Here is a 27,619-nt window from a genome sequence, read left to right as displayed (position 1 = left end):
GCGGAGGCAGACAGTCCATCTATCAGGACCCCCAGACATTATCCCTCCCTGCCCCCAACAAGTAACTGGACCCTGCTGGCCTTTGCAGGACTGCGGGGGCGCCAGCTCCATGACCTTCCAGGACCTCTGAGCCAGGCTTCAGACTGAGGAGAGGAGGAGGAGGGAACGGTCTCCTGTCTGAGGCCACAGTAACTGAAATTGGAGCTGGGGGTCTTTTAAGATGGCCCCCAGTTTACAGGCGGAGATCCAGAGAGGGGAAGGGGCCCACTCAAGGTCACTCAGAGAGGAGCCGTCATGGGAGTCTTAATGTAGAACCTCAGGGCAAGATCATATGCCTCATATTATTCTGGGTTTGAGTTCCCATGCTGCTGTGTGACCTTAGGCAAGGAACTTTCCCTCTCTGAGCTTCAAGGTCTTTTCTGAAATGGGAATCAAGTGCCCCCCTCAAAGGGCTGTAGTGAGGATGAGTGTTACCGTGTTAAGAGGCCACACTGGGTCAGGTGCAGGAAAGCAGTCAAGAAGTGATCATGAATATTCTTGTTAACTGAGCACATGATCTGCTGAGCTCTGTCCTTCCCACATTATCTCATCTAATCCTCACAACTATCACCACCCCAGAGGCAGGCACTATTACTATCCCCATATACCTTGGGGGAGACTGAGGTTCAGGGAAAGGAAACAAACCACCAGAGTCCCACCGCCTGGACATGGTCTGGAGTCCAGGATAGTCTGACTTCTGAGCAAGATCACAGGGTACTGATCATGGCTCCACTACATGTTCCCTGGGTGACCTGGGACCTCAGTGTCCTGATCTGTAAAATGGAGATAAATACATAACAGCTATCACATAACGAGCACTTATTGACAGCCAGGCTCTGTGCTAAGCTCTCTTACATGTATATTAATTTATCAGTTAATCAGCACAGCGAACCATGAAGTTTGTTCTTTTTTTTTTTTTTTTTTTTTTTATGAAGTTTGTTCTTATGATCCCCTTTCAAGGCTGGAAAAACTCAGACCAAGCAGTTAAGTGGCTCAGGTTCATGCCCGGCTCCAAAGCTCACCCCTTCTCTGCTGAGCTGTGGTAACAGTACCCTTCTCAGCAGGTGTTCATGAAGATAAAGTGACGTTGTGCACATAAAGCCTTTAAAACAGACCCTGACCCAGAAGTACCCCAAAACTCTTAGTCATTATTATTATTGTCACATACTCATTCATTCAAAAGGTATTTATGGAGTGTGCACTCTGTGTCAGGCTCTGTTCTAAGAGCTGGGCAAATACCTGTGAACCAGGCAAAGACTTTTGCCATCACGGGGTTGCATTAATGCCTATGGCGGCATCATCTTCATTACCACCAACTCTATCATGGTCTTCATCACCATGATCATCACCACCATGCCTATGACCATGATCACCTTCATCATCATCACTTCCATTGTCATCATCACCACTACCACCATGGTCAACATTACTTCCCTCACCAACATCACTATCACCACTGTCATTACCATCATCACCATTATCATTGCCATTATTAAACTCACCATCATCATTCTCACAGCCATAACCACTATGACCATCATGATCATCACCCATATCACCAACACCATCACCATAAACATCATTGCCTTGCATGATGCCTGTGGTATTCACAAACCAAGATCAATCTTGTGACTCCATCTCTCTGGAGTTCCCCTAAATCCCCACAAATGCCATTGATATCTTGTTTTTAATTAGATACTTTGGTTTTAATTTTTTGGTTGGCTGTGTCTTAGCCCCTCAAATCCCATATAGGGTCACACATCTCCCCTCAGAGGCCTTTCTTCCTCTTCTGGGGTGGTGGTGGTTGGTGCAAATGTGTTAGGGGGCCAGGCCCTCTCAGCCAGTCTCTTTACAACCTCACCCAGTTGCCCTAGGCCCCGGGTGGCCTCCACCAGCTGGGTCAGCCCCAGTCCCAGGGCTTGGCGCTGTTGCTGCTCCTGCTCCAGGACCTGGGTAAGCCTCTGCAGCTGGCCACCCATGTCCCTCACAGCAGCCACCAGCTCTACCAGGGCAGGTGGCTCACAAGCCATGACCCTTAAAGGTGGTGTTGGAACCACACATGGGCCAAGGGGGTCTGGGCTCTGACCAGGGTTTGACCTTGGGGTGAGGTGGTCAGGAGGAGGTTGATCCAAGGGGTGGGCCATGGAAGATAGGTGGAGGTCAGAGGTCACTGTAGGGTCAGAGGCTGAGTGTGGGGTTTGGGGGGGTGGTGGGGTTGGTCTGGGGCTCTGGCTTCTTGGTGGTTTGAAGTCCTCAGTAGACAGTGTGTCCATGCTTAGAGCTGGAGAAGGCCTGGAGCGGCTGGACTCTGAGGTTAGAAAAGGTGCCAGGCTTGACATCTGGGATGTAGAAAGGTGAAGGGCCCCTGTGGAGGTCAACCAGGGGTGGAAGCTAGGCTTGACTGTTGGTGCTGGAGTGGGAGAGAAGAGTTCTGTTCCCAAGGAAGTTAGAGTGGACTTGATAGTGATCATAGGGGTTGAGGTAGGGTCAGCCGTCATGGCAGGGTGAGTAGCGGTGATAGAATGAGGGGTCGTAGCAGGGTAAGGGATTGTGAGAGGGTGAGGTGTTGTGGCCAGTTGAGCGGCGGTAGACTGAGGGGTTGTGGTGGGTTGAAGGGTTGTGGTGGGTTGTGGGGTTGTGGTGGGTTGTGGGGTTGTGGTGGGTTGAGGAGATGTGGTGGGTTGTGAGGTTGTGGTGGGTTGAGGAGATGTGGTGGGTTGTGAGGTTGTGGTGGGTTGTGGGATTGTGGTGGGTTGAGGAAATATGGTGGATTGTGGGGTTGTGGTGGGTTGAGGGGGTGTAATAGAGTGAGGGGTCCTGGTGGAGTGAGGGATGGTAGTGTGTTGAGAGGTGGAGGGGTGAGATTTCAAGGTAGAGTGAAGGGTGCCAGTGGGGTAGAGGCTTGTGGAGGGGTCTGGAGATCTGGAATGATCTGGAACTGTGTTGGGGTATGGAGCTGTGTCCAGATTTGGGGTTTTGTCAGATTCTGGAGTCAGTTCTGAGGTAGTAAAAAGGTGGGTCACCACTGCTGGCACAGAGGGGCCAGAGGTCAATTCTTTGGGCAAGGTGGGTAGTGGGGTGGGTGAGAGATCTGGTGTCAGTGCTGGAATCACGGCGGCATCAGGGGTGGACAAAGTGAGGCCAGGGGTTATCGAGGTAAGGTCAGAGTTCATCCGGGAGGCCAGGTCTGATCTGGGTGACAAAGTGTCAGGAGGGTCAGAGGTCACCTTCCGTGTTGAAGCTGCCTGGGGAATGAGCGTTGGTACAGAGTCGGAGGTCACCGGTGGGTCGGGGGGCTCTGGGGAGGCTGAGGGAGCTGAGGAAGGAGCAGGGGGCGCTGTCCTGGCTGCTGTGGGACGCTGTGGCGGACGCTGTGGCCGACGCTCGGGCCACAGTCTCCACGGTTTCCTCGGGGAACCTGGAGGAGGATGAAGACAGATGTCGGAGGTCAGCTTGCCCCGCCTACCCCCACGGCCCGCCACGCCCCTCCAGGGAGGAACCGACCAACAGGAGGCCGTAGAGCCTCATGACGTCACGGGTCGCCGGGAGACTTCGCCCCGCCCCAGCGCCCCACCTCCTCGCCTCCTATGATGTCTCCAGGCGCCACCTGGCGTTGTCCACTGAGGGCCAGGGAGGTGAGTGGTACTGCCAATGGCTGGAGGGGGTGCAAACGTGGGTGAGGGGGGAGTAGTGGAAGCGTGCGGGAAGATGCGGGAGTGTGAGGGACCTAGAGGCTTACCTGGGGATGCAGGAGGGGCTGAGGGCAGGGGGGATGCGGGGGAGATGGAGGGATGAGGGGGATGCCAGAAGGTGCAGAGGCATGAGGGGGCTTATGGAGGAGGGTTCTAAGCCTAATCTCAGTAGTCAAGATTTTTACGTCACATTTTTAAACAAAATTATTGCAAAAGATCCACTGTGAACAAAAAAGTCAAAAATTTACCCAAGACAGGATCTGAGCAGGCCAGGACTAGGGAAAGTCAAGTGCGGAAGATGGGATCTTGCCTTTAGTTATATTAAATGTTTGAGATTTAGTTCATTGTGAATGTTCTGCATTAATTTTTATTTTTTTAAAGATTTATTTATTCATGATAGACACAGAGAGAGAGAGAGAGAGAGAATGAGAGAGGCAGAGACACAGGAGGAGGGAGAAGCAGGCTCTATACCAGGAGCCCTACACGGGAGTGATCCCGGGACTCCAGGATCACTTCCTGGGCCAAAGGCAGGCGCCAAACCACTGAGCTACCCAGGGATCCCCCTAATTTTTATTTTTAAAAGTATAAAGATATTATTATTTACCTTGATAACTGAATGTTTTGGCAGCCCCTTACATTTAGGGCCTGAGTAGAGTAAGAAGGCTCAACCCCTCCCTAGCCCAGCTTCTAGGTAAATGCGAATTTTATTCCTTTTTGCAGATAAGGGAAGCCAGGCCAGGCCAAGACAGTAGGTAACTTGCCATAGGTCGCACCGATATAGTTTGAAAATTGTGGGGAGAAGGCCTGAAGCAAAGTCCTTTGCATTCAGTGTCTAGACCACTAAGTATCACTTTCTCAGTGATGGATATGATACACATGGCCACTGAGTACTTGAAATGTAGCTACTCCAACTAAGGAAATGAATGTTTCATCTTTCAAATTTTTTATTTATTTAGATTTTTAAGAAAAGATTTTATTTATTTGAGAGAGCAAGCGAGAGAGAGAACAAGCAGGAGGAGGGGCAGAGGGAGAAGCAGGTTCCCCATTGAGCAGGGAGCACTACCTAGGGCTCAGGGGCACAATCCCAGGACCCTGGGATCATGACCTGAGCTGAAGGCAGACACTTAACTCACTGAGCCACTTAGGCACTCCTAGATTTTTTTTTTTTTTTTTTTTGAGAGAACAAGGGAGCAAGAGAGAGAGCATGAATGGGGGGAGGAGCAGAGGGAGAGGGAGAAACAGGGAGCCTGGAGGCTGGGCTCGATCTGATCCCTGAGTCTCCGGGGTCATTACCTGAGCTGAAAGCAGACACTTAAGTGACTAAGCCACCCAGGTATTAGAATGTTTTATTCATTTAAAGTAAAAAAACAACCTGTGAGGGGCCCCTGGGTGGCTCAGTGGTTGAGCATCTGCCTTTGGCTCAGGGCATGATCCCGGGATCCTGGGATCGAGTACCACATCAGGCTTCCCACAAGGAGCCTGCTCCTCCCTCTGCCTATGTCTCTGCCTCTCTGTGTCTCTCATGAATAAATAAAATATTGAGAAAAAAAAGCCACCTGTGTTGATAACTACCATATTGAATAGTACAGCTTCAAAGAATTGAGGTGTTCTTCGTAGGATTTTTGATGTGCATCCTGTTCTTGTCATTTGTTTATAGCATTGGAGAAGTGGTTCAGTAAAGGGCTTGGCCTCCAGCCAGGCTGCCTGGGCTTAAACCCCAGTTCTGTCACTTCCTAACTGGGTGACCATCAACAAGTTATTTAACTACCTTGAATCTCAGTTTGTGGATGACCAATGTGCCTTGCTTGCAGAGCTGTCATGATTCAGGGAGCTCCTGTGTGTACAGAGCACTTAGCACAGTGCCTAGCATGTAATAGGCATTTTTGTGATTAATATTGTCATAATCATTGATGTCTGTACCTCAATTTCTCTCATCTAAGAAATGGGCATAATTTAGCACCTACATCATAGGGCTCTGTAGATGTTATGAAAGTTAAAGGGGTAACATGTAAAGTGCTCAGAATAGTACCCAACATATGGTATATTGCTCAGTAAATATTAACTGGTTTAGTTATTATTTTAAGAATCTCATCTTGCTTAGATATTGTAGGGGTTTACCTGCCTAGAGCACTATTTTTAATTTTTCAGACCCAAGATGCAAAGAGCTAAGCTAATCATGCTTTTCTGTACATTGTCAACAGTTCTATAATGTCTCTTTTTTCTTTTTCCTTCCTGATCTCCATCCCTCTCACTTCCTCCCACAGCCACCTCCATTAATGTATTTAACATATGTCCTTAAAGATTTGTATGTCCTTATACCTTATACAATATAGAAAGCATATATATATATATGTTAATATATTAAGTGCATGCATATTTTTTTTAATTTTATTTTTTTAATTTTATGATAGTCACACACAGAGAGAGAGAAGCAGAGACACAGGCAGAGAGAGAAGCAGGCTCCATGCACCGGGAGCCCGACGTGGGATTCGATCCCGGGTCTCCAGGATCGCGCCCTGGGCCAAAGGCAGGCGCCAAACCGCTGCGCCACCCAGGGATCCCTTTTTTTATTTTTTTATATTTTTTAATTTTATGATAGTCACACAGAGAGAGAGAGAGAGGCAGAGACACAGGCAGAGGGAGAATATGCATATTTTTGTGTTTTTTAGTTTCTGCAAATCACTGGAAATTTCACTCTGTCTTCCTCCATATTATTTTGTTTATAGTGACCCATGTTGCAGTCTGTAAGGCTAGTCATTGCTTTAGCTACTGCATGGGGTTCCATCATGTGTACCCACTGCATTTCTCGTTACTCACTGTTGGGTACTTAACTTGCCTCCAACTCCCTGATATCACAACATTTCAAAGAATACCCTCATATGTTTTCTTTAGAACCCTGCTCAAGAATTTTCCTGGAATACAGGAGCTAGATTAGTGGGTCATAATTTACAATCATATTTAATTTCACTAAATTGTCTTTATCACATAGCTCTATCCAGTAGGGATGTCTGTCTGCCCATATCCACATCCTCATCCACCTACCTTTCTGTTGCTGTTACCTACCTTTCAAAATTTTCCATGCTTTCTAAAGAAAAAAGAGAGAGAGAGAGAGAGAGAGAGAGAGAGAGAGAGAGATCCCTGGGTGGCTCAGCGGTTTGGCACCTGCCTTCAGCCTAGAGCGTGATCCTGGAGTCCCAGGATCAAGTCCCCGCATTGGGCTTCCTGAATGGAGCCTGTTTATCTGCTTCTCCCTCTGCCTGTGTCTCTGTCTCTCTGTGTCTCTCATGAATAAATAAATAAAATTAAAAAAAAACACACAAGGGGATCCCTGGGTGGCTCCGTGGTTTAGCGCCTGCCGTCCGCCGCCCAGGGTGTGATCCTGGAGACCCAGGATTGAGTCCCACGTCGGGCTCCCTGCACGGAGCCTGCTTTTCCCTCTGTCTGCATCCCTGCCTCTGTGTGTGTGTGTGTGTGTGTGTGTGTGTGTGTGTCTCATGAATAAATCAATAAAATCTTTAAAAAAAAATTGTCCATGCTTGTCATCATTTTAATTTGAATTTCTGATTCCTTATGAGTGTGAATGTTTCTACATATACTTGGCCATTTAGGCTTTCTCTTCTGTGAATCACCTGCTCATAATTGTTACCCATTCTCTTCTAGGGTTTCCTGTCATTTTTTTCATTGATTTGTCAGAGTGAATTGCAGAATATAGGTCAGGGTTTCCCAACCTGAGCATTGTTGATATTTGGAGCTGGATGATTCTTGGCTGTGGGAGACTGTCCTGTGTATAGTAGTATATGTAACAACATCACTGGCCTCTACCAATTAAGTTCTAGTAGCCTCCCAAGCATCTAAGTCATGACAATCCCAAACATCTTCAGATATTGCCAATTAGGGCAGCCTGAGTGGCTCAGCAGTTTAGCGCCGCCTTCAGCCCAGGACCTGATCCTGGAGACCCAGGATCAAGTCCCACATCGAGCTCCCTGCATGGAGCCTGCTTCTCCCTCTGCCTGTGTCTCTGCCTCTCTCTCTCTGTGTCTGTCATGAATAAATAAATAAAATCTTAAAAAAAAAAACTATTAAAAAAAAGATATTGCCAATTATTCCCAGTTGAAGGCCATTGATGTAGATTATAACCCCTTGTTTCAGGATATATTTCTGTTGGGTCTCTGGTGTAAGAGTGGGGTCACCACTGGGGAATTCAGAGTCCACTTCTCTACCCCACAACACAACCAACCTGGTAGCCTTGCCACAGCAACATGCCTCACCTGTGTCTCCAGGGATCCTTGGAGTTGAAGAGGGATGGCCTGGGCTCCGAGTGGTGCCAGTGGTAAAAGTGGGTCCAGGTATGCCTCCTGTGGGTGTCCCTTTGGGCAGAGCCCCTCCTGAAAGTATATCCCACGTCCGGGAAGGCTCATAACTATCCTCATAACCTTGAGAGATACAGGGAGAACTGAGTCTCGCTTCCCTTGACTTTGAACCTCTGTTCTTCCTGGACCCCAACTCAGGCTTCATCCTGTCTCAACTGGACCACTACCCCAATCTCCTCCTTTACCTCACAGCCATCCTGGTGACTCAGCTGAGATGCTCTCAACTACCAGTAATAGAAACTGGAACTAAACCAGTTTATAAACTAAGAAAAATGTCCTGAAGTCCGTGCCCCCACTCATTCTTTATTTTTCCCTAGAGAAAAAAAAAAAAAAAAACACCTATAATATCTTTATTAATGAACTACCAGGAACACTTCCATACTATTTCCCCCTGTTTTTTGGATTAATGCACTTGGATAATCTCTACATGATGACAATTTTATATTACATATAAGTGTATAATATACAGTGACCCTTGAATAGCATGGGTTTAAACTGAGCAGGACCACTTATATGTGGATTTTTCCCATAAATATAGTACAGTACTGTATTTTCTCCTCCTTTTAGCAAATTTTTTCCTCTAGGCTACTTTATTACAAAGATACAGTGTATTTTACTTATGTGCATATATATATAAAACATACAAAGTATGTGTTGCTTATGTTATCAGTAAGGCTTCCAGTCAACAGTATGCTATTAGTAGTTAAGTTTTGAGGGAGTCAAAAGTTGTATGTAGATTTGACTGCATGGGGGTCAGTGCCCCTAACTCCTATGTTTTTCAATGGTCAGCTAATATAATGGTCAGGTAATATAAAATATACCATTTTATAAATATAAAATATACCATTTTACATATGGAGTATAGAAAAATTGAATTCATTCTTCTAACTTGGTGGATCAAAAAAACTTATTTTAACAATAGCTTTGGGGGTGCCTCGGTGGCTCAGTTGGTTAAATGTCTGTCTTTGGCTCAGGTCGTGATCTCAGGGTCCTGGGATGGAGCCCTGCATTGGGCTCCCTGTTCAGTGAGGAGTCTGCTTCTCCCTCTCCCCTGTGCTCTTCCCCCCTCTCTCAAATAAATAAAATCTTTTTAAAAAATAAAAACCAATAAAAACAAACATAATAGCTTTGTTGTGTGCCTGGGTGGCTCAGTCGATTAAGCGTCTCTTAATTTCAGTTCATATCATGATCTCAGGGTCATGGGATCCAGTCCCACATGGTGCTCTGTGCTCAGAGAGTCTGCTAGAGCTTCTCCCTTCTCCCTCTGACCCTCCTCTTCACTGTGCATGCACACACACTCTCTCTCTCTTTCACAGGTAAATTAACAAATCTTTAAAAACACACACACACACACACACACAATAGCTTGGGACACCTGGGTGGCTTGGCTCAGTGATTGAGCATCTGCCTTCGGCTCAGGTTGTGATCTCAGGGTCCTGGGATCAAGTCCTACATTGGGCTCCCTGCATGGAGCCTGCTTCTCCCTCTGCCTGTGTCTCTCATGAATAAATAAATAAAATCTTTTTTAAAACTCATGCAATAGCTTTGTTGAGATATAATTCACATACCTTAAAGTGTATAATTCAATGGGTTTTAGTGTAGTCACAACGTTGTACAACCATAAAGTCCACATTCCTCATCTCCCTTCATTAACTGATCCCTGCCCACCTCTCTGGCACCGTCTTATCATGCCACCTTCCACATGGTGTTGCTGCTCCCACTGGACCCCAAACCTTGAGGTGTTCACATCTAGCCTTTGTCCCTGCTGTTACCTCCACCTGGAATCCCCTCCTCCACCATAAAGACATTTTCCCACTCTGCACGTGAAACCCGGCAGGTTGGTGTCTGACACACTAGGCATGTTTGTCCTGGTCACATTGAGCTCTGTGACTAGCTGTCCCAGTTGCAGAAATCCCTTGCTCTGTCACCTGCTAATATATTACATTCGAATAGAACAAGGGTCAATTTTCACCCTGATGCCCAGCATTGCAGATACCTCAGTCATGTCTCCCTATTATTAACCGTTTTTAAACAAATACTTTCCCTGTACCTTAAGAAGCTAACTATGAGGGACGCCTGGGTGGTTCAGTGGTTGAGCATTCACCTTCCGCTCAGTGTGTGATCCTGGGATCTGGGGATTTAGTCCACATCGGGCTCCCTGCGGGGAGCCTGCTTCTCCCTCTGCCTATATCTCTGCACCTCTCTCTGTGTCTCTCATGAGCAAATAAATAAAATCTTAACAACAACAACAACAAGATAATTATGAAATCCTACCTGGTGGTCATACTCATTAAGAATTTTAAAAACCGGGCAGTTCCAGTGGCGTGGCGGTTTAGCGCCGCCTGCAGCCCAGGGCATAGAGGGAAAAAACTCCTCAGCGGTGAAGCTGTCTTTTCAAGATGCTGGGTTTTAGGAGGACTCCACTGAGGACACAATTTGAAGGTCTCTTGCTGCTACAAAGTCAGCCCACCAATTGCAGGCATACTCCTTGGGTCTCTGTGTTCTTGGAATGTGCTCTAAGATATGGCCACTGTTCATGGTCCACTAGCATGGGATCAATTGGATTTTTTTTAAAGATTTTATTTATTTATTCATAGAAACAGACAGAAAGAGAGAGAGAGGCAGAGACACAGGCAGAGGGAGAAGTAGGCTCCATGCAGGGAGCCTGACTTGGGACTCGATCCCAGGTCTCCAGGATCACGACCTGGACCAAAGGCGGTGCTAAACCACTGAGTCACCCGGACTGCCTGATTTGATTTTTTTTAATTAAAATATGTGTTTTTAAAAAAAAAAAAATATATATGTGTTTTTAATTTAAGAAGTGGTATTGCAGAGTTACAGGCCCTATGAGGCCCAATTGCATCCTTTCCCCAAAGGACTCTCTGATGCCATATTGTTTCCCTATACTTTAGCTTTCTACGTTGAAGACCGTGCACATCAACATATATATACTGCATATGTCTTTCTGCAGCTTGGTTATAGGTGTGTCCCTTCCTGGCTGGCTGAACAAGTCACTGGACTATTCCATGACTCAGTTTCCTCACTTGTAAAATGGGTACCATGATGGTATCTATCTACTCCATGGGGTCTCAGAGCCTGGCATGTGATAAGCTTACTCTTTGAATTAAATATATCTATCTCTAGTTCTTTTTAACTTTTGTACAATATTCTGTCATAAAGAATACACAGCTATTAATTCCTCTATGCCCCTGCTGTTAGGTGGTTAGGCTGTGGCCAATGTTTTGCTGTTACAAATACAGCTGCAGTGAATTCCTGAAATTTGTGTCCTTGGGCTCATGAGTGAGAACTCCTCAATACCTAATTGTACAACTGTTGTGAAAGCAGATACATCCCCCTAGATATTGTCAAACTGTCCTCCTAAGTAGGTGCAGATTCTCATGCCCACCTTTATCCCATACTCTTGGTGCTGTCAGACATTTCAATTTTTGGCAATCTCATGGGGGGGGGTGTGTGGAAAAGCTGCCATTTTGTAATTTTATGGGGAGAGAGTGAGTGGAGAAGCTGCTGTTTTGCTACAAATGACCAACGTGAAACCCAGAGAGGGCAAGGAACATTCCCAAAGTACACAGCCAAGGTGCAGTGTTAGGCTTCAGACCCAGGCAGGTCTACCTGGTCGTAAGTGGAGACCTTTTGGAGTACTTGGGTGGCTCAATGGTTGAGTATCTGCCTTCAGCTCAGGTAATGATCCCAGTGTCTTGGGATGGAGTCCCACATCAAGCTCCCCGCAGGGAGACTGCTTCCCCCTATGCTTATGTATCTGCCTCTCTTTCCGTGTCTCTCATAAATAAATAAATAAAATCTTTTTAAAAAAATTTTAAAATAGAGGATCCCTGGGTGGCTCAGCAGTTTAGCACCTGCCTTCAGCCCAGGGCATGATCCTGGGGTCCCAGGATTGAGTCCCACATCAGGCTTCCTGCATGGAGCATACTTCTCCCTCTACCTGTGTCTTTGCTTCTCTCTGTGTGTGTCTCTCATGAATAAATAAATTAAATCTTTAAAAAAAATTTTTTTTAAATAAATGGAGACTTCTTTCCCTTGGGGTACAGATTTCCCAAGTCTTACCCCACTCCTTCCCTAGTGAGCTTTTATTTATTCTTCAGGATTTTATTCAAAGGCCACTCTTTTTCCCCCTCAATGAACTCATGCCCTGCTTTATGCTTCCTGAGTTCTTCAGAGCTAATTCTGTCATATGCTCCTTCCCTGTCTCCGTGGCTAGAGTGGTTAAGAGTGTAAATCCTGGAGTTTGAATCCAAGCTCTGCCCTTTGCTGTACTGACCTCTCTGTACCTCAGTTTTCTTATCTGTAGAATGGTGTTAAGGACAGTACTCATCTCATAAGGTGGAGGAGAAGTGAGTTAAACCATGTGATGCTGATAGATGGTGCCTGACACATGGAGGGTATTCAATGAATACAAGCCATTATTCAATATTATCATCCAATATCTAAATTTAATCCTGCATTTAATCTTGGCTCCTCTCCCCTCTGCATGACCTCATGTAACCATAACATACAGCAACAGCTCAAATCCAAGAGTCATCCCATCTTCCAGGCTGGGTGCAAGAGGGCCATTAGACATGGCTATCTGTCTGCATAGTCTCATCCATTCCCACAGCTGGGAATTCCATCCTGTCAAGTTATATCTTCAGCTCAGGCACTCCTCAGAGCTCCAGAATTGCTAATGTCTCCACTTGGGTATGTCAAACACGTCACCAATGGATCTAATATTCCCACTGTGGATCCTGTGCATCCAGCTGCAGTGTTCCCTGATCCAGTAAAAGGTAGGTCCCCATCTCCCACCTCCCTCTCTTCACATCCATCACTCAAATCCATCAGCTCAATTCACAGAATACAGCTACATAATCCACTTCTCTCTCAGTCTTCACTACCACCTGGGCAGAGACCATTATCATCTCCCCATAGACCTCTCAGGTCTCTCTGTATGCACTCTAGCTCCTCCATCCATTTCCCATGGGGCATTCTGAGTGACTGCTTTGAAAATGCACAGGTGACCATATCCTTCCTAGCTCAAAATGCTCCACCAAGGGCTTCTCACTGCATATAGAATAAAACTCAGAGTCTAGCCCTCTCCTATCACTCTCACCCTGCCGGGCTTCCTCTGCTTCAGCCATGCTGGCATCCTTGCCATTCTTTCAAAGTCTCACCACAGCGCCTTTGCATGTGCTGCTCCCTCTGCCTGGAAAGCACCTTTAGTTCTCTCGGAGCTCCCCATCACAGATCTCATCTCCTTCCCTCATTTCCATCAACCACTCCATTTCAGCCCCACTGACCTGGCTGTTTCTTGACCCAGCTAAGCACACTTCCACCTCAAAGCCTTTGCATGCACTGTTCCCTTTGTATTAAACATTCTCCAATCAGATGTCTGTATGGCTTTCTCCCTTTCCTTCTGAAGGTCATCAATTAAAGGGCACTTTCTCAGTAGGGCACCCCTTTGCCATCCAATTCTAAATTGTAAATCTCAGCCTCCCTTTCCCTTGCTTATCACTGCTATGTTCCCAGGGGTTAGTATTCATAGCTGCCACACAGCAGGTATTTGACACACAAGTTAATATCTGTGTCTCCAAATTCCAAGAAACCTTGAGAAATGTTACTTCAATGAACTAGAAAGTGAAAATTCAACCTTCTAATCCTCTTGCTTCTCTAGCTATACATTCACTCAACAACTGTGTCAGTCTCTACTGAGTCTCTACAGCAGATTCGGTGGTAGACAGGATAATGCTCCCCCAAAGATGCCTGTGCCCTAATCCCCAGAACCTGTGAATATGTTGTTTTGAGGAGGTAAATGTGTGGTTATTATTATGGTAGTAACAGAAACTGACACAGTTAAGTGCATGATGGAGCTAAGGGTCCAGTGAAATGACAATGTCCTAGACTACCGATGTCTTTCCTCAACTCTAGCCTTCACTCCTCTGAGAAAGCCCTTCCTCCTGGTGTCTGCCACTGGATAATACGACTTCCTCTGCAAAGCTTTTCCTAATTGCTCTACTAGAAATAACAACTCCTCCCCCTGAGATCCTGCAGCTGCTGTTGTTCATTTACGGTAAGTAATTCTAACCACCAATGTTCTGTGGTTTTAAACTATTTCTCACACATTTTGTTCATGGGATTGGAACCGGAGGTCACCCAGCTAGTTCTTTTTTCTTTTTCTTTAAGATTTTATTTATTTATTCATGAGGGACACAGTGAGAGAAAAAGAGGCAGACACACAGGCAGAAGGAGAAGCAGGCTCCATGCATGGAGCCCAATGTGGGATTCGATCCCAGGACTCCAGGATCACGCCCTGTGCCAAAGGCAAGCGCTAAGCCACCCAGGGATCCCACCCAGCTAGTTCTAATCTTGATGGAGCCACAACTGGAAGCCGAGGAATTGGACTGAGGAACTCACTGATAATTAGTTCAGTAATTGTTATCTTTCCCAATTCAACGAGCAAAATGTGTGTGAAATCATGTAAGCTAGCTCTCCATAGTGGCTCCTAAGTTGAAGTTCTGAGTCAAATTTTTCCCCCACCTGAAACACGGGCGTTAATAACAACCTATGTCTCCTGGTTGCTGGAATCCTGTATGCCCAGCCCAGAATAAGTGAGCTTTTCTGGACTGCTTTTCCAGTAGAAGAAACAGGCCCAAAGAAGTGGGGTCATTTTATTTAGGGTCACCTTGCAGTGAGGATAACAATTCACGTCTGACCTTTCTCTCACTCTCTATCTGGGCTCCTTATTACTGCATTTGAGACTATCCCGAGATTTCTCTTGTGTGGTTCGCAATTCTGCACTTCTCTGAGCTCACGTAATGGCCTCCCATCATCCGCACCCCAGGAACTCCATGCCCAGCGTCTGACCGTTTCCGCCACGAGAGGGCGCTAGAGGATAGGCAGGGATCTGCACCGAGTTGCAGAGCATGAAAGCTGTAGAACCCTGGCCACTATGCACCCGGGAGCAGCACTTTGGAAAAATGTGCAGGACGGGCCCTACCTCACACCCCATGTCCCCCAGTCTAAGTGTGCGGCCCCTCGGCCCGTTCCTCCCCTCCCTTTACCGCACCAGAAGCCCATCCTCACAGTTCTGGAAGCCCACGGGTCCCTACCGGGCTTTTATTAACGTGGGCGTGGTTCAACCGGCCAATCAGGGGGCGCGGCGCGCCTCTCCTGTCACAAGGCAGGAGGCTGATTGGGCCCGCCTCTCCCGAGGGCCGCGGAGTGCGCGTGCACGCTGACCACCGGAAAAAGGCGGGAAAAGAGCCCAAGGGGCGGGAAGCCGCTCCTGAGGCTGCCGAGTCTTTCAGGAGATGAGCTGAGGGACGTGGGGCAACAGGTAGAAGTGGACCCTTCAGGGGATGGGAGAGGGCAGTGAGGGGGAAAGCAGGTGTAGCAGGCTGGACGGAAAAGGCGGGGCCAGGAAGAGACAGTCGTGAGGAAAGGCAAAAGATTCCCCGTGCGAAGCACGTTGGGGTGACAAGGAGCACGAGCGGCCTGGGGTGGGGAGGGGGGGAGGCAGACAGCTGGGCACGGAGGGGGCCAACCTGAGAACCTGAGAACCAGTGGGTTGGGAGGGAGGAGGAGGCAGAGCCAGAGCAGGGGAGGGTAGAGGTGTCGACCGTGGGAAAACGAGAACGGGGACACTAGGAGGGTGTGTTGGATGCAAGCATACGAGGGCGAGGGTGACAGACAAGCGGGTCACGAGAACAGGAAAGCCACGGAGATGTGAGGTGGGTGGGAGACGATGAAAGAGCCGCGCACGCGCGTGGGCACACATGCGCATGCTCAAGGACACAGGGCCCGGAGACGCCGCAGAGACACCCGCGAGAGCACGCGCAGGGACGTGGAGCCTGGGAGACCCCGCAGGGATACCCGTGAGAGCACGGGCATGCGCAGGGTTGCATGTGCAGGTTCACAGGGCCTGGGAAACCCTGTGGAGAAACACGCGAGAGCATGCAGAGGGACGCGGGAGCCAGGAGACACCCGCGAGAGCACGCGCATGCAACGCAGACAGACATGCGCAGGAACGCGGGGCCTGGAGCCTGTGGAGAAGCCTGCAAGAGCACGCGCAGGGATGCAGGGCCGTGGAGACGCCGTGGAGAAGCCAGGGAGAGTAGGTAATGGAGCAGGAGGGTTGGGGCTCAGGGGCCGGGTATGGCCACAGGAGTGCAAGGACACTTAAGCGGCTGCGAGATAGGGGCCAGGGCCAAACCGTATGGGGCTGGGGGAATGACATGGTGACCTGGGCCAGCTAAAGGGGTCTCGGGGTTCTGGATGGAGGGGCCCAGCCTTGGGTGATCACCGCTACTTTGCGGGAGGACTGTGGGTTGAGGCCATGCTGAGCCTGGTCTCTCAGAGACACCCAGGGGTTTCCTCCTCGAGGCTCTTGAGGAGAGCCCAAGGATGGAACATATTAGCGTCTCTGGAGGTGACCTGTCCACAGTCTCCAGCACACAGGCCAGCTCACTTTGGGGTCTCAGGAAGGCCCGCCAGGAGGCTCACACAGGTTGGTGGGGGTCCCATCCTCACCCTGGCTGTGCACCTCACCTGTGTCCGGAAGACGCCTTGTCGCTGGGGAGGGGGCCCCTGGGCTCTTGGTGGAGCTCCAGGAGAGTGTGTGTCCAGGTACCCCTGCAGTGGTGGTCCCCTTGGCCAGGTCCTCTCCCGAGGTGGGATCCCAGGTCCAAGGGGGATAATCATCCTCATCTGCGTAGCCTGGGAGAAAGTGAATCCTAGGTTGATCCCCGCCCTGTCTCAGGTCCATGCTGCCACTCCAAAGTACCCTTCCAGAATCTCCTGGAGTGATTCTAGGTCCCCCACCCCATCCCCAGTACCAGTGCAGGTGAGCCCCACGTCTTCTTCGTGGTCACAGTTGTGCTGGCCCCATGCCCCAGCAGGGCAGTCACTCAGCGAGGCCTCGATTCCCTTGCAGCCCACGTCATCCAGCCAGATGGGGCCAGTCCCGGGGCCGTAGTGGGTTTTGCCCACTCGCGGCCGGACCCTTCCACAGCCCAGCTCCCAGCAGGCCACGGTACTGTCCCGCAGGTCCCAGCTGTCATCGCACACTGTCCCCCAGCGCCCAGCATGCCACACTTCCAGCCGGCCAGCACACCGGTTGGGCCCGTCGGCCAGACGCACCCGGAACGGGCCTGCTGGTAGAAGACCCCAAGTCAGGAGGGGTAAAGAGGGGTCAGCCTCACCTCTTCATGTTCCCTCCACTCACCTGATCCCCCAGCAGTGCCCCCAGTGGGGGAGGGAGCTAGGTCTTTGGATGACTCTGGAGAACCTTGTGCAGGAGTCTCAGTAGATGGATCCATGGAATCCAGAGGGATTCGCTTCACCATGGCCTCAGAAGCCATTTCTTGGGGTCCTCGAGTGGTTGAAGTTGCCACAGTCTTAGAGGTCCGCTCTCGGGGGGTCCGGGGAGTCCGTGTTGCAGTAGTATGTGGGGTTATCCTGTGGGGGACCTCAGTGGTCAGCTTTGCAGTAGACTCAGAAACTGTTCTCCGGGAGGCCTCAGTGGTCAGGGTTGTAGTGGGCCATGAGGTCAGTTCTGGGGGCCTCTGGGTACCCAGGACCCTGGAGTGTTTAGTGGTTGGCATCACAGGGGGCTGAGTGGTTGGTCTCCTTGCATTTTTGGTCACCCACTTCTTAGTACTCTTGGGTGTTTTCCCTGGGGCCTTGGTAGTGGTTTTCTCAGGAACACTGGGGGTCAGCCTTGCAGGCGGCTTGGTGGCGAGCTCCCCAGGGAGCCAGGCATCCGGATCTCTACCCAGGCCAGGGATCCAGCTCCAACTGAAGGGGTCTGAGATAGAGTCCAGGCCAGAGGTTTCTGGAAGATGGGAGGAGAGGACAGGGAAGATGGCAGACATCCTAATGACAAGGTTGCCCGTTTAGATCCCTCCTTCTCTCATCTGCAAAATCACCAAGTTTCCACTCATTCATTCGTTATTCATTTATTCATTCATGTCATCAACATTTATTGAGCATCTTCTATGACCCAGGTATTGTGCCAGACCCTGGCAATACTGTGGCCAGCCAAACCTGACACCACTTCCTGCTTCCTTGGCTTTCACAACTGTGATGTGACTGATGCTCTTTTCCCATCCCACATTGGACTTGTCCTCTTCATCTCACTGGCCACAATGGCATCACTTCCTATAACTTCTGACGGTCTCTCCTTCTCCCTGTCCAGCTATCACCAATTACCAGAGTGGTACCAGGTCTGATGGGTCACTCCCCAGCTTAAGACCCTTTGGTGGTTCCCATGGCCTCAGGAGGAAGGGGAAAGGGCCTTAGCTTCAGTGACTCCATCATGTGGGCCACCACTGCGTCACATCTCTCTGATTAGCAACTGTTCCCAAAGAAAAGTTTGGCCCTTTGCCCCTGGCTCCTGGGGCTCCCCAGATAGTTGGTACCAACATTGTGACTTATGGACAGCCAGTGGGCAGGCAGCTGTAGCTCATAACCCAGCTCCTATAAAAACTCTGTGCACCAAGGCTAGGGGATCGTCCCTGTTTGACAGTACAGCATGTGCATTTTCACATGTTGCTGCTGGGAGAACTGAGTGCTCTCTGCATGGCTCCCCAAGAGAGAATGGCTGGAAACTCCATGAAGTTCTCTCCTGAACCTGCCTCTGTGCCTCTTCTCTCAACTAGTTTTTAGGATGGCTGTTCCGATTTTTCTGAGTCTTTCTAGAAAATTATGGAACCTGAGGTTGGTCTTGGAGACCTTGCAAATGAAAACATGTCGCATAGGTTTGCAGTGATTTGTTGGTGCATCTCTGTCCATCCATGAGCTGTGAGCTTCCCAAGGCCCGGGACTGGGTTCATTGCATCCTCAGGCCCCAGCACCTGGCTCAGTGTCTGGCACTCCATAAATGTTAGCAAATGAACGACAAACACAACGCTTGTGCTTACTGCAGGTGGCCCCCACTTTGGCTTCTCACCATCTCCCCGTGCCCTTATCTTCACTTCCTTTATCTTGGGGAGAACAGATGAGAGAAGAGAGAACCCCAACCCTGCCACTTATTTCTGTGTGAGCTTGGGCAAGTTACTTAACCTCTTTGTGCCTCAACTTCAGTAAAATGAACATAATGTCCACCAACATCCTTCTTGTGAGGCGTGAATGTCGTCACGTGTATGAAAACTGCTAGCCCAGGGAAGGGGCTTAGGAGATGTTAGTATGGATGTTAGGTCTCACTCCCTCTTCCAGGAAGGCCTCTAGGGCCAACAGGTGGTCAGGGTCTCCTTACCAGTGCAGGTGACTCCAACGTCTTCATTGTGAGCACAGTTGTGCTTCCCCCAGGGTGCAGCGGGGCAGTCCAAGAGTGAAGCCTCAGTCCCCAGGCACCCCACGTCGTCCAGCCAGATGGGGCCAGCCCCCCAGCCAAAGTGACCAGCTGCGGGGTCCTGCTGCCGAGCTCTGCCACACCCCAGCTCCCGGCAGACCACAGCGGAGTCCTGTAGGTCCCAGCTGTCGTCACACACCGTCCCCCAGCGCCCACTATGCCACACCTCTAGCCGGCCTGAACACCTGCTGGGCCCTGCCACCAGGCGAAGTTGGGGGGACCCTACGGTGGAAGAGATCCAAATAATTAGGAAGTCATTAGGTTCTCTGAGTCCCTCCACTTGCCTTGCATTCATCCACCCGTTTGTCCATCTGGCTTTCTCATATCCATCTGTCCTGGCAGCAGGCATTTACTGAGCACTGAGCGAGGCCTGTGCTATGCCGCTCTCTGCATTAGGCATGAGCCATAGTCTGGTGTGGTCTGGTTGCCTCGAAAAGTTAAACACGGAATTACTCTATGATGTGGAAATCCCACTCCTCAGGACATATGGCAAATAAAGTGAAAATAGCTATTCAGACAGAAACTCGCACACAAATGTTCCTCACACTCTTCACAGTAGCTAAAGGGTTCCAGGGGGTGGGCAGCCTCAGTATCCGCACTGGATGGAGGGATAGCAAAATGAGGCATACGCGCATGATGAAACCCGAAGAAGGGAATTGTGCCACCTGCCGCGTGGATGAACCTAGAAGACACGTTAGCACAAATCTTGGGGGATTTCATTTGCAGGAGAGCCCTGGAGGAGTCAAATCCATAGAGAAAGAAAGGACGCTGGGTGCCAGAGGCTGGAGGCGAGGGGGGGTCAGCCTGGGGTAACGACCAAGTTCTACAGGCAGGTGGTGGTGGCTGCCCTACCTCATGAGTGTATTTAATGTCGCTGAACCGGACACTTACAAGCAGCTAAAATGGCCAATTTTACATTACGTACATGTTACCCCAGTGAGCACAAAAGAGAATGTGGGCTCAGGGGCAAGGTACTTTCACTAGAGTCCTGACTTTGCCCGTGTTATAGTCACGTGGCCTCCTCCATAACACAGAGACCAGACAGCATCTGCGGCCCGCGGGGCCGGGAGCGTCACCTGAGGAAGACACACAGAGTGCCTGCAACAGTACTGGTCACACATAAGCCAGCGGTGCTAGGAGACTTGGGAAAGGTGAGGAGCGAGGCCCTGGTAAGAACAGGTTTCCCACCCGTGAGCGACAGCTGCATTAACAGCGTGTTTCCCTTGTCTACATTCTGATGCTTTGCCATCTTGGGGCTTCACTGACCCTGGGGAGACTGCCCACCCTCCCCAGGGACAGCTCATTCCTAGAGGCAGGAAAACACCAGAGCAGGCCTTCTGTGTGCACACCAGCCAATCCCAGCCGCCCCACCACCACCTGCTTCGTGGGACTCACACTCGGGGCCCCTGTCTACCTGCCCTTAGCCCCCAGAGCCGGGCACCCGACAACCAGGGGCAGCCCCTGAACCCCACAGCTCGCAGGCTGACCCTGAGCCTGCTACTTGACCTCACCTGCTCCTTCCCACAGAAGCAACAGTCAGGCCTCTGTCTGCGGCCCCCCACCCCCGCCCCCTGGCCAGCCCCCTGCTGCTTCCCCATGTGGCCCCTCAACTGTGTGAGATAGAAACACTGTCTCTTTCCAGCGGCAGTCCCATTTTGTCTGTAGGCCACACCGCACCTGAATGATATCAAGGCCCATGTTTTAAAAATGACAACTATGGTTGATCCAGTCCTTTTGGTCTTTGTGAGGAGACAGCCTCCCCAAAACTACACATTTCACAATGGCAACAGCAGAGCATTTAACTGAGCACGGACCCTTCCAGACGCAGGGCTCTGTTCTCTCCTCCACCCTTGGCCCTTGCCCTGATGAGACAGTCTTTGAGCAGGGAGAAGGGGTGTCTGGGGCTGGCTAAGGGGGAGGAAGCAGCAGGTAAATCTCCGTTTTCTTGGGGAGACAGAGACTCACCAGCTTCTGGTCCAGGCTCCCGAGGGGCAGTGGGGGAGGCAGGAGGAGGGGAGATGCCGGCGGTTCCTGGGGCCTGGCTCCCTGCGGGGCCTGGGGGCCGGGATGCTGCCTCCCTGGGCAAAGAGTGGTTGCTGTCCACTGCCGGGGCCGTGGGAGGGACGTATCCAATAGGCATACCTGGGGGTACGCAGGGACAGGGGAAGAGGTGACCACCACTGCCGCGGTAATGCCGGACAGCTCCCCACACCCTCATCCTGGGACTATGGATGCCAACTGAGGTCTCAGGCTGAGGACAAAGTGGGGCAAGCAGGCAGTCAGGACAGAGGGATGGAGTGGCACATGGGGCACACGTTGCAAAACCACACCAGCTCCCCACTTCTCATGCCTCCACTTGAGGCTCTAGAGCACCCACATCCCCAGCCTCTTCCTTTGTCCTCCTCACCATCACACACGGCCCCCGCGTCCTCCCGGTGGTGGCAGTCATGCTGGCCCCAGGGCCGCGCTGGGCAAAATCGCAGGGCCGTCTCGTTACCCCGACACCGGAGGTCGTCCAGGAGGATGGGCCCAGCCCCCTCCCCAAAGAAGGCGCCTCCGGGGGCAGCCAGCGCAGCCCCGCAGCCTAGCTCCCAGCAGGCCACAGAGGCGTCCCGCAGGTCCCAGGCATCGTCGCACACTGTCCCCCAGCGCCCGCCGTGCCACACCTCCAGGCGGCCCGCACACCCATGGGGACCATCAGCCAGGCGGAGCCGTGGGGCCGGGCCTGGATGTGGGGAGAAGAGGGGTAACAGACGGGGAGGCTGCGGTGTGTACTCCCTATGCAGGAAGCTAGCACACACGCTCACATACTAAGCTGTTCACGGGGTCAGGCTTCGTGCCCATGATGACGCTGGACAGCAGACATTCCCCCTTCTGTTTGCTCTGAGATTGGAAGTCACTCACCAAGAGTCCATATATTGTCTGTCCACCTCCCGACGCCCCTGCCTCCCCAGTGGCAAGCTGTGGGGATACTGGCCCTGATCCCACTCCCCAGCTGCCTGCCTCAGGCCTGTATAGCAGGGCTTTCCCACCTCAGCACTCTGACATGGGGGGACAGGTTATTCCTTGCTGGGGGGGGGGCATCCTGTGACCAGAGGATGTCCAGCAGCATCCCTGGGCGCCATTCCCCAGATGTGAGCCTCTACAGCGTGACAACCAGATTTTGCCCAATGTCCCCTGGGTAAAAGGGAATCCTAACCCCCTCTGTGGAGAATCACTAGTTTGCATACTAACTCCCTGTGGGTTTTAGAGTACATTTCTGTTTGAGTCTGGGGTGAGACTTGGGTCACCACTGGGGAGTAGAGAGGCCATCTTTCTACCCCCCAATATGAGGGGGGAGCAAAATCACCCGTCAGTGCTCTAGAGAAAAAAAAATGACCAGAGAAGGGTCTGACCTGCCTGTGTTTGCATGTCCTCATTGTCGATGAGGAGCTCCCTTATGGGGTTGCTCTGGGAATTAAAGATGTCGTTAAGGCACCGAGCTCCCTCTACACCCTGACACCTCAACAGGAGGTGTCACTTCTTTTCCCCAGCAGCTTAGCCCTCTCTGGTGCCTCAATTCATCTCCCATGACCTGGGCTCTGAAGGCCCCACTTTTGCCCCTACTTGCTGCCTACCCCAGGGCACATGGGGGAGCCACCCTCACTGTCCCTGGTCTGCTGCCCGGTGCCCCTGCCTTGGTGTCTCCACCTTTCCGCACCCTGTGCTTCAGATCCCCGCAGGCACAGCACATCTGTCTGTGCAATGGGACAGGCCCGGCTGGCCCAGTTCTGGGTCCGGGGCTAAGTCTGCAACCTGGGTTATTAGGGTTACTTCTCTGAACCTTGTTTCCACACCTGTGAAGATGGGTGAGAACACCCACCCCAGCGGCCGTCCACATGGGGGTGAGGTTCAGAGACAGCAGGGGAGGTGCCCAGCACGCTGCTTGGCACAGAGCAGAGACATTGTCCTCTTCCCCTTCACATGAGTCGGCTTAAGCCTATCCCACCCCCTGCCCCCCTGTCTGGTGTGCACCCCCTATCTGCCTGCTGCCCTCATAATTTCTCACTTACAGCTGTGGGCTGCTACTGCTGCTGCCTTGTGCCTGCTGGGTCCGGCAGCAGACCCAGTCAGATCCATGAGAGTGAGGACTGGGTCTCAGGCTATGTCTGTGCCAGGCCAGAATGGTTCTTAAGAATTTGTGGAAGGTGGGGCAGCCCCGGTGGCACATCGGTTTAGCGCTGCCTGCAGCCCAGGGCATGATCCTGGAGACCCAGGATCAAGTCCCATGTCAGGCTCCCTGCATGGAGCCTGCTTCTCCCTTTGCCTGTGTCTCTGCCTCTCTCTCTGTCTTTCTGTTTGTATGAATAAATAAAATCTTAAAAAAAATAATTTGTGGAAGGAAGGAGGGGGGAGGAGGGAAAGGTAGGCCAGGAAGAGGACAGAGGATAGGAAAGGAGGAGGAAGGGAGAGAAGGAACACAGGGAAAAGGTGGGGAGGGAGGGAGGGAAGAGGACAGAGGAGAGGGAAGCAGAGCGGAGCGGAGGGGAGAGGAGAGAGTGAGGGAGGGAGGGAGGGAGGAAAGAAAAGAAGAACAAAGGAAGAAGAGGGAGGGGAGTCTGTAGGGCAGGTGTGGTGACTGCAGGGGTGCGGGTGCGAGGGGCAGGGCCACAGCACCAGCAGAGGGATCTGGAAGGTGGTGGACATACCTGTGCAGACCAGCCCTGCATCCTCGCTGTGGTCACAATTGCTCCGACCCCAAGGGCTTCGGGGACAGTCCCGCAGAGCTTGCTCTCCGCCTCCACAGCCCACATCATCCATCCACACGGGCCCTGAGCCTGGGCCGAATCTGGCACCTCCTGGGGCAGCCAGCGCGCCCCCACAGCCCAGCTCCCGGCAGGCCACAGCGGCGTCCCTCAGGTCCCATCCGTCATCGCACACCGTCCCCCAGCGCCCACCGTGCCACACCTCCAGGCGACCGGAGCACCCGTGGGGGCCCGAGACAAGGCGCAGCCGCTCTGCAGGGGGAGTGGCGGGGCGGGGGTGGGAGTGAGTCGTGTGAGGCAGTTCGGGAAAAGCAGACTCAACACCCTTGGTTTTCCATCTGGGAAAACTGATGCCCAGAGGGGGCAGTGGCCTGCGATCCACCTGCCCTAGAGAGGAGTGCCAGGATCCCCCCGGGGCAGGGTGTCCAGTCCAGGGAGGGGCCTCCTGGGTCCCCTGGTCAGTGGGGTGGGGGCACCCAGGAGCTGGGGCCTGTTTGAATCCCTGAGGGATGTCGTGCTTGCTAGAGTCCTGCCAGGGGTGGTTAAGAGGAGGGCGGCTGGGGGTGCCCGGGTTGGTCCAGCCTGGGCCCAGGGTCTTACGCCGTCTAGGTCTGTGAAGGGGAGGTGTGCAGGGAACATACCCTGTCGGGGGGCTCCAGCAGTCAACAGAGGGGCCCTGGTGGACTTGGCTTGCTTGAGTGGCCGTGGGCTCTTCTTCCTGGAGCTGTTCTGTGGGGTCCCAGCTGGGCGGGGGCCTGGGAGGGAGAGCCGGGTCAGGAGCTGCTCATCCTCCCACCTGGGGGACCACGCTGAGCAGCCTGAGAGCCCCCAAGGATGTTCGGGGGACTGGGACGGGGGTTTCTTGAGGTGGTGAAGGCAGCACCACTGTCTGTTCCCTGGGAGACGTTAGTGCCAAAGACCCCTCTCCCTCAGCCAGAAGCAGGAGAGAGAGCGGGGCTGGGGTGGGCTCACCGTGGGTCACAGGAGGCCCCTCAGAGCCAGGGCTCAGCTCCCCAGACAGCCCTGGCCAGGGGTCCCCCTCCAGGATCAATGGTGGGTCGTCCCCGTCCCTTGAGTTGGCCACACGCTGACCTGAGGGACACCACAGGAGCTGTGGGAGGGGGCAGGCCCCCAGTGGGGCAGGCACAGCCCCCCCAAGCCCCAGGCTGTGATAAGGTGGGAGTCCTGGAGGGAGACACCTTCTTTGGAGTGGGCAACAGGGGGTGGGGGTGCCAGGAGTCCTAGGTCACATCTGGAGGAGTGCCCCACCACCACCACAAAGGGTCAAGGGCCTCTCACCTGCACAGACGACGCCCGCATCCTCCTCATGGGAACAAATGTGGGCCTTCCAGCCCCGGTGGGGGCAGAGCTCCAGCTGTCCCTCACTGCCCCGGCAGGCCAGCTCACTCAGCCACACGGGGCCCGCACCCTCCCCAAAGAAGGCACCTCCTGGGGCGGCCAGTGCACCCCCGCAGCCCAGCTCCCGGCAGGCCACGGCAGCGTCCCGCAGGTCCCATCCGTCATCACACACTGTCCCCCAGCGCCCGCCGTGCCACACCTCCAGGCGGCCTGCACACCCATGGGGACCGTCGGCCAGACGCAGCCGCTCTGGGTGGGGGGGGGAATGACAAAGGAAAGGCTATGACATCTGGAAGGCCCGGGGCCCCAGGCAGGGTTTGGTAGGCCAGCCGCCCTCGCTGCTGATGGGGGTCCCGACTTCTGGGTCCCCAGGAGAGCTCTGGCCTCTGTAGGAAGTAGGAGGTTGGTTGGCCAGCAGTTCTGAGGGGGAGAGTGCCCGAGGTCATAAGTGCATGGGCAGCGGCAGGATAGGGGTGGGTTGGCGCTGGACGAGGCCAGACAGAGGTGCTCGGGGCCACTTACCCACAGCCTGGATCCCCATCAGAGCCACTGGAAGGGAGGTTGGAGGTAGGGTAGAGTGAGGGCAGGCTGGAAAGGGTGCTTTCTCTAGGGCAGGCCCCTTGTCTTACATACCCCTTGTGCACGCACGCACGCGCACACACACACACACATAGCTGCACACCTCTAAACCAGAAACCCCACTGCTGGGAGGCAGGACTCTGGGCAAGATTCAGGTCCCTGAGACAGGCGGGGCCCCACATGCCTCTGGTCAGGGCTGGGAGCCAGGCCCTTTGTGCTCCCCAGGGACCCAGTCAGGGTCAAATGGTGTGTGACCCCCCCCCCAGGGTCAGGGCTGGTTGGGGTGGAGGGACGGGTAGGTCCCTGGGGTCCTCGGAGGGTGGGACTGGGTGTGCAGAAGGCTGGGTCCCTTGGGGGACCAGACGAGGACCAGATGTCCCTTATCCCAAGCACCGGGGACACGGCCCCGGAAGTCTGCGTTGCTTAAGTATATGGGGTCAGAGGTCCCCAAGTCCCCAAGGAGAAGGGGTCACTCACCAAGGAGGCAGGCCAAGACCCTCATGTTTGCAGAGTCCAGGGCAGGAACGGGGTGAAAGGGGACGCAAGCAGGAGAGGGGAGGAGGCTGCGGCCACCGATACCCGCCACCGGAGGGAGGGAGGGAAGGAGGGAGGGAGGGAAGCGCCTGCCAGAGGAGCCCTGGACCGGGGAGGAGCAGGCAGTGGCTGGACGCTCTGCCAGAAAGAAGAGAGGCTGCCTGCCGAGGAGGCAGCAGGGGACAGGAGTGGGGGCAGGGAGGGGGCTGGCCAGCTGATGAGATCTGGGGAGGAGGGGGGTGGTGGTGGAGGGGAGGGAGGGTGTCCAACTGCAAACTCCCACAGGGAGCCAGGGAGACTCCAGGCTGGTCGCCCTGCTGTGCTTAGAGATGCATAGGGTAGGGCGGGCTGGAGGCTGCTGGGACCCACAGGGGCACGCACAAGCACCCACCCCACCCGTCTGCCTCTTGTCCAGCCAGGGAACATGGCAACTCCGGGGTAGAGCAGACTGAGAGATGGGGTTTGGGGACCTGGTGCAGCTGGGGCTCACAGTTCAGCAGCAAGAGGGCTCAGAGCCAGAAACCAGGAAGGACTTCCTGGATTGGGAAGGAAGACTGAGGAAGCCCTGTGGGTTCCCCCTGGTGGGGTTGAATGCAAAGCCTTGAGTCCCCCGTCTGAGGGAGCAGTGGCTGAACCCTGGGGAAACTGGGGTGGAAGGGGCCAGCAGGACTAAGGGTTGAGTCTTGGCTGAGGGAGGGGACTACATACATACATACACACACACACACACACACACACACACACACACACACCCTGCCCCCGCCCCCCACTCAGCACCAGGCAGCTGTGAGGCGGAAAAAATTCGGTAATGGGGAGCATGAGTCAGAGGGCTGGCAGGGAGTGGGGCTGCCGTGAGCTCATTGCCTCCCCTTCTCCCTGTCCAGCACCCCCAGCAACAATTAATGTCAAGTCAGGGAAAAGGAGAAGCCAGACAGAGTGGGG

General features: G+C 52.7%; 1 protein-coding gene across 8 annotated transcripts; it reads right to left on the bottom strand.

The window, feature by feature from the left end:
* Nucleotides 1–1,723: 1,723 nt before the first annotated feature.
* Nucleotides 1,724–27,543, bottom strand: SSC5D (scavenger receptor cysteine rich family member with 5 domains). 8 transcript variants are annotated; one of them, XM_041742888.1, is made up of 14 exons: nucleotides 26,621–27,543; nucleotides 26,087–26,113; nucleotides 25,505–25,813; nucleotides 25,178–25,297; nucleotides 24,847–24,960; nucleotides 24,149–24,457; nucleotides 21,868–22,185; nucleotides 21,426–21,602; nucleotides 19,365–19,682; nucleotides 17,334–17,942; nucleotides 16,945–17,262; nucleotides 16,658–16,825; nucleotides 8,000–8,164; nucleotides 1,724–3,457 (listed from the first exon to the last, which is right to left on the bottom strand). In XM_041742888.1, exons 1-14 carry the CDS (start codon nucleotides 26,643–26,645, stop codon nucleotides 1,794–1,796), a joined length of 4,641 nt encoding a protein of 1,546 aa, XP_041598822.1. In that variant the 5' UTR covers nucleotides 26,646–27,543; the 3' UTR covers nucleotides 1,724–1,793. The 8 variants fall into 8 exon arrangements, with proteins under 8 accessions (XP_041598822.1, XP_041598824.1, XP_041598823.1 ...); XM_041742890.1 differs by having other exon boundaries at nucleotides 8,000–8,116; XM_041742889.1 differs by having other exon boundaries at nucleotides 16,945–17,259.
* Nucleotides 27,544–27,619: the final 76 nt, after the last annotated feature.

This window comes from Vulpes lagopus, chromosome 2 (assembly GCF_018345385.1).
Source record: "Vulpes lagopus strain Blue_001 chromosome 2, ASM1834538v1, whole genome shotgun sequence".
Classification (NCBI taxonomy): Eukaryota; Metazoa; Chordata; class Mammalia; order Carnivora; family Canidae; genus Vulpes; species Vulpes lagopus.
The sequence above is the reverse complement of the archived record's forward strand: the minus strand, read 5'-3'. Positions and strand labels throughout refer to the sequence as shown.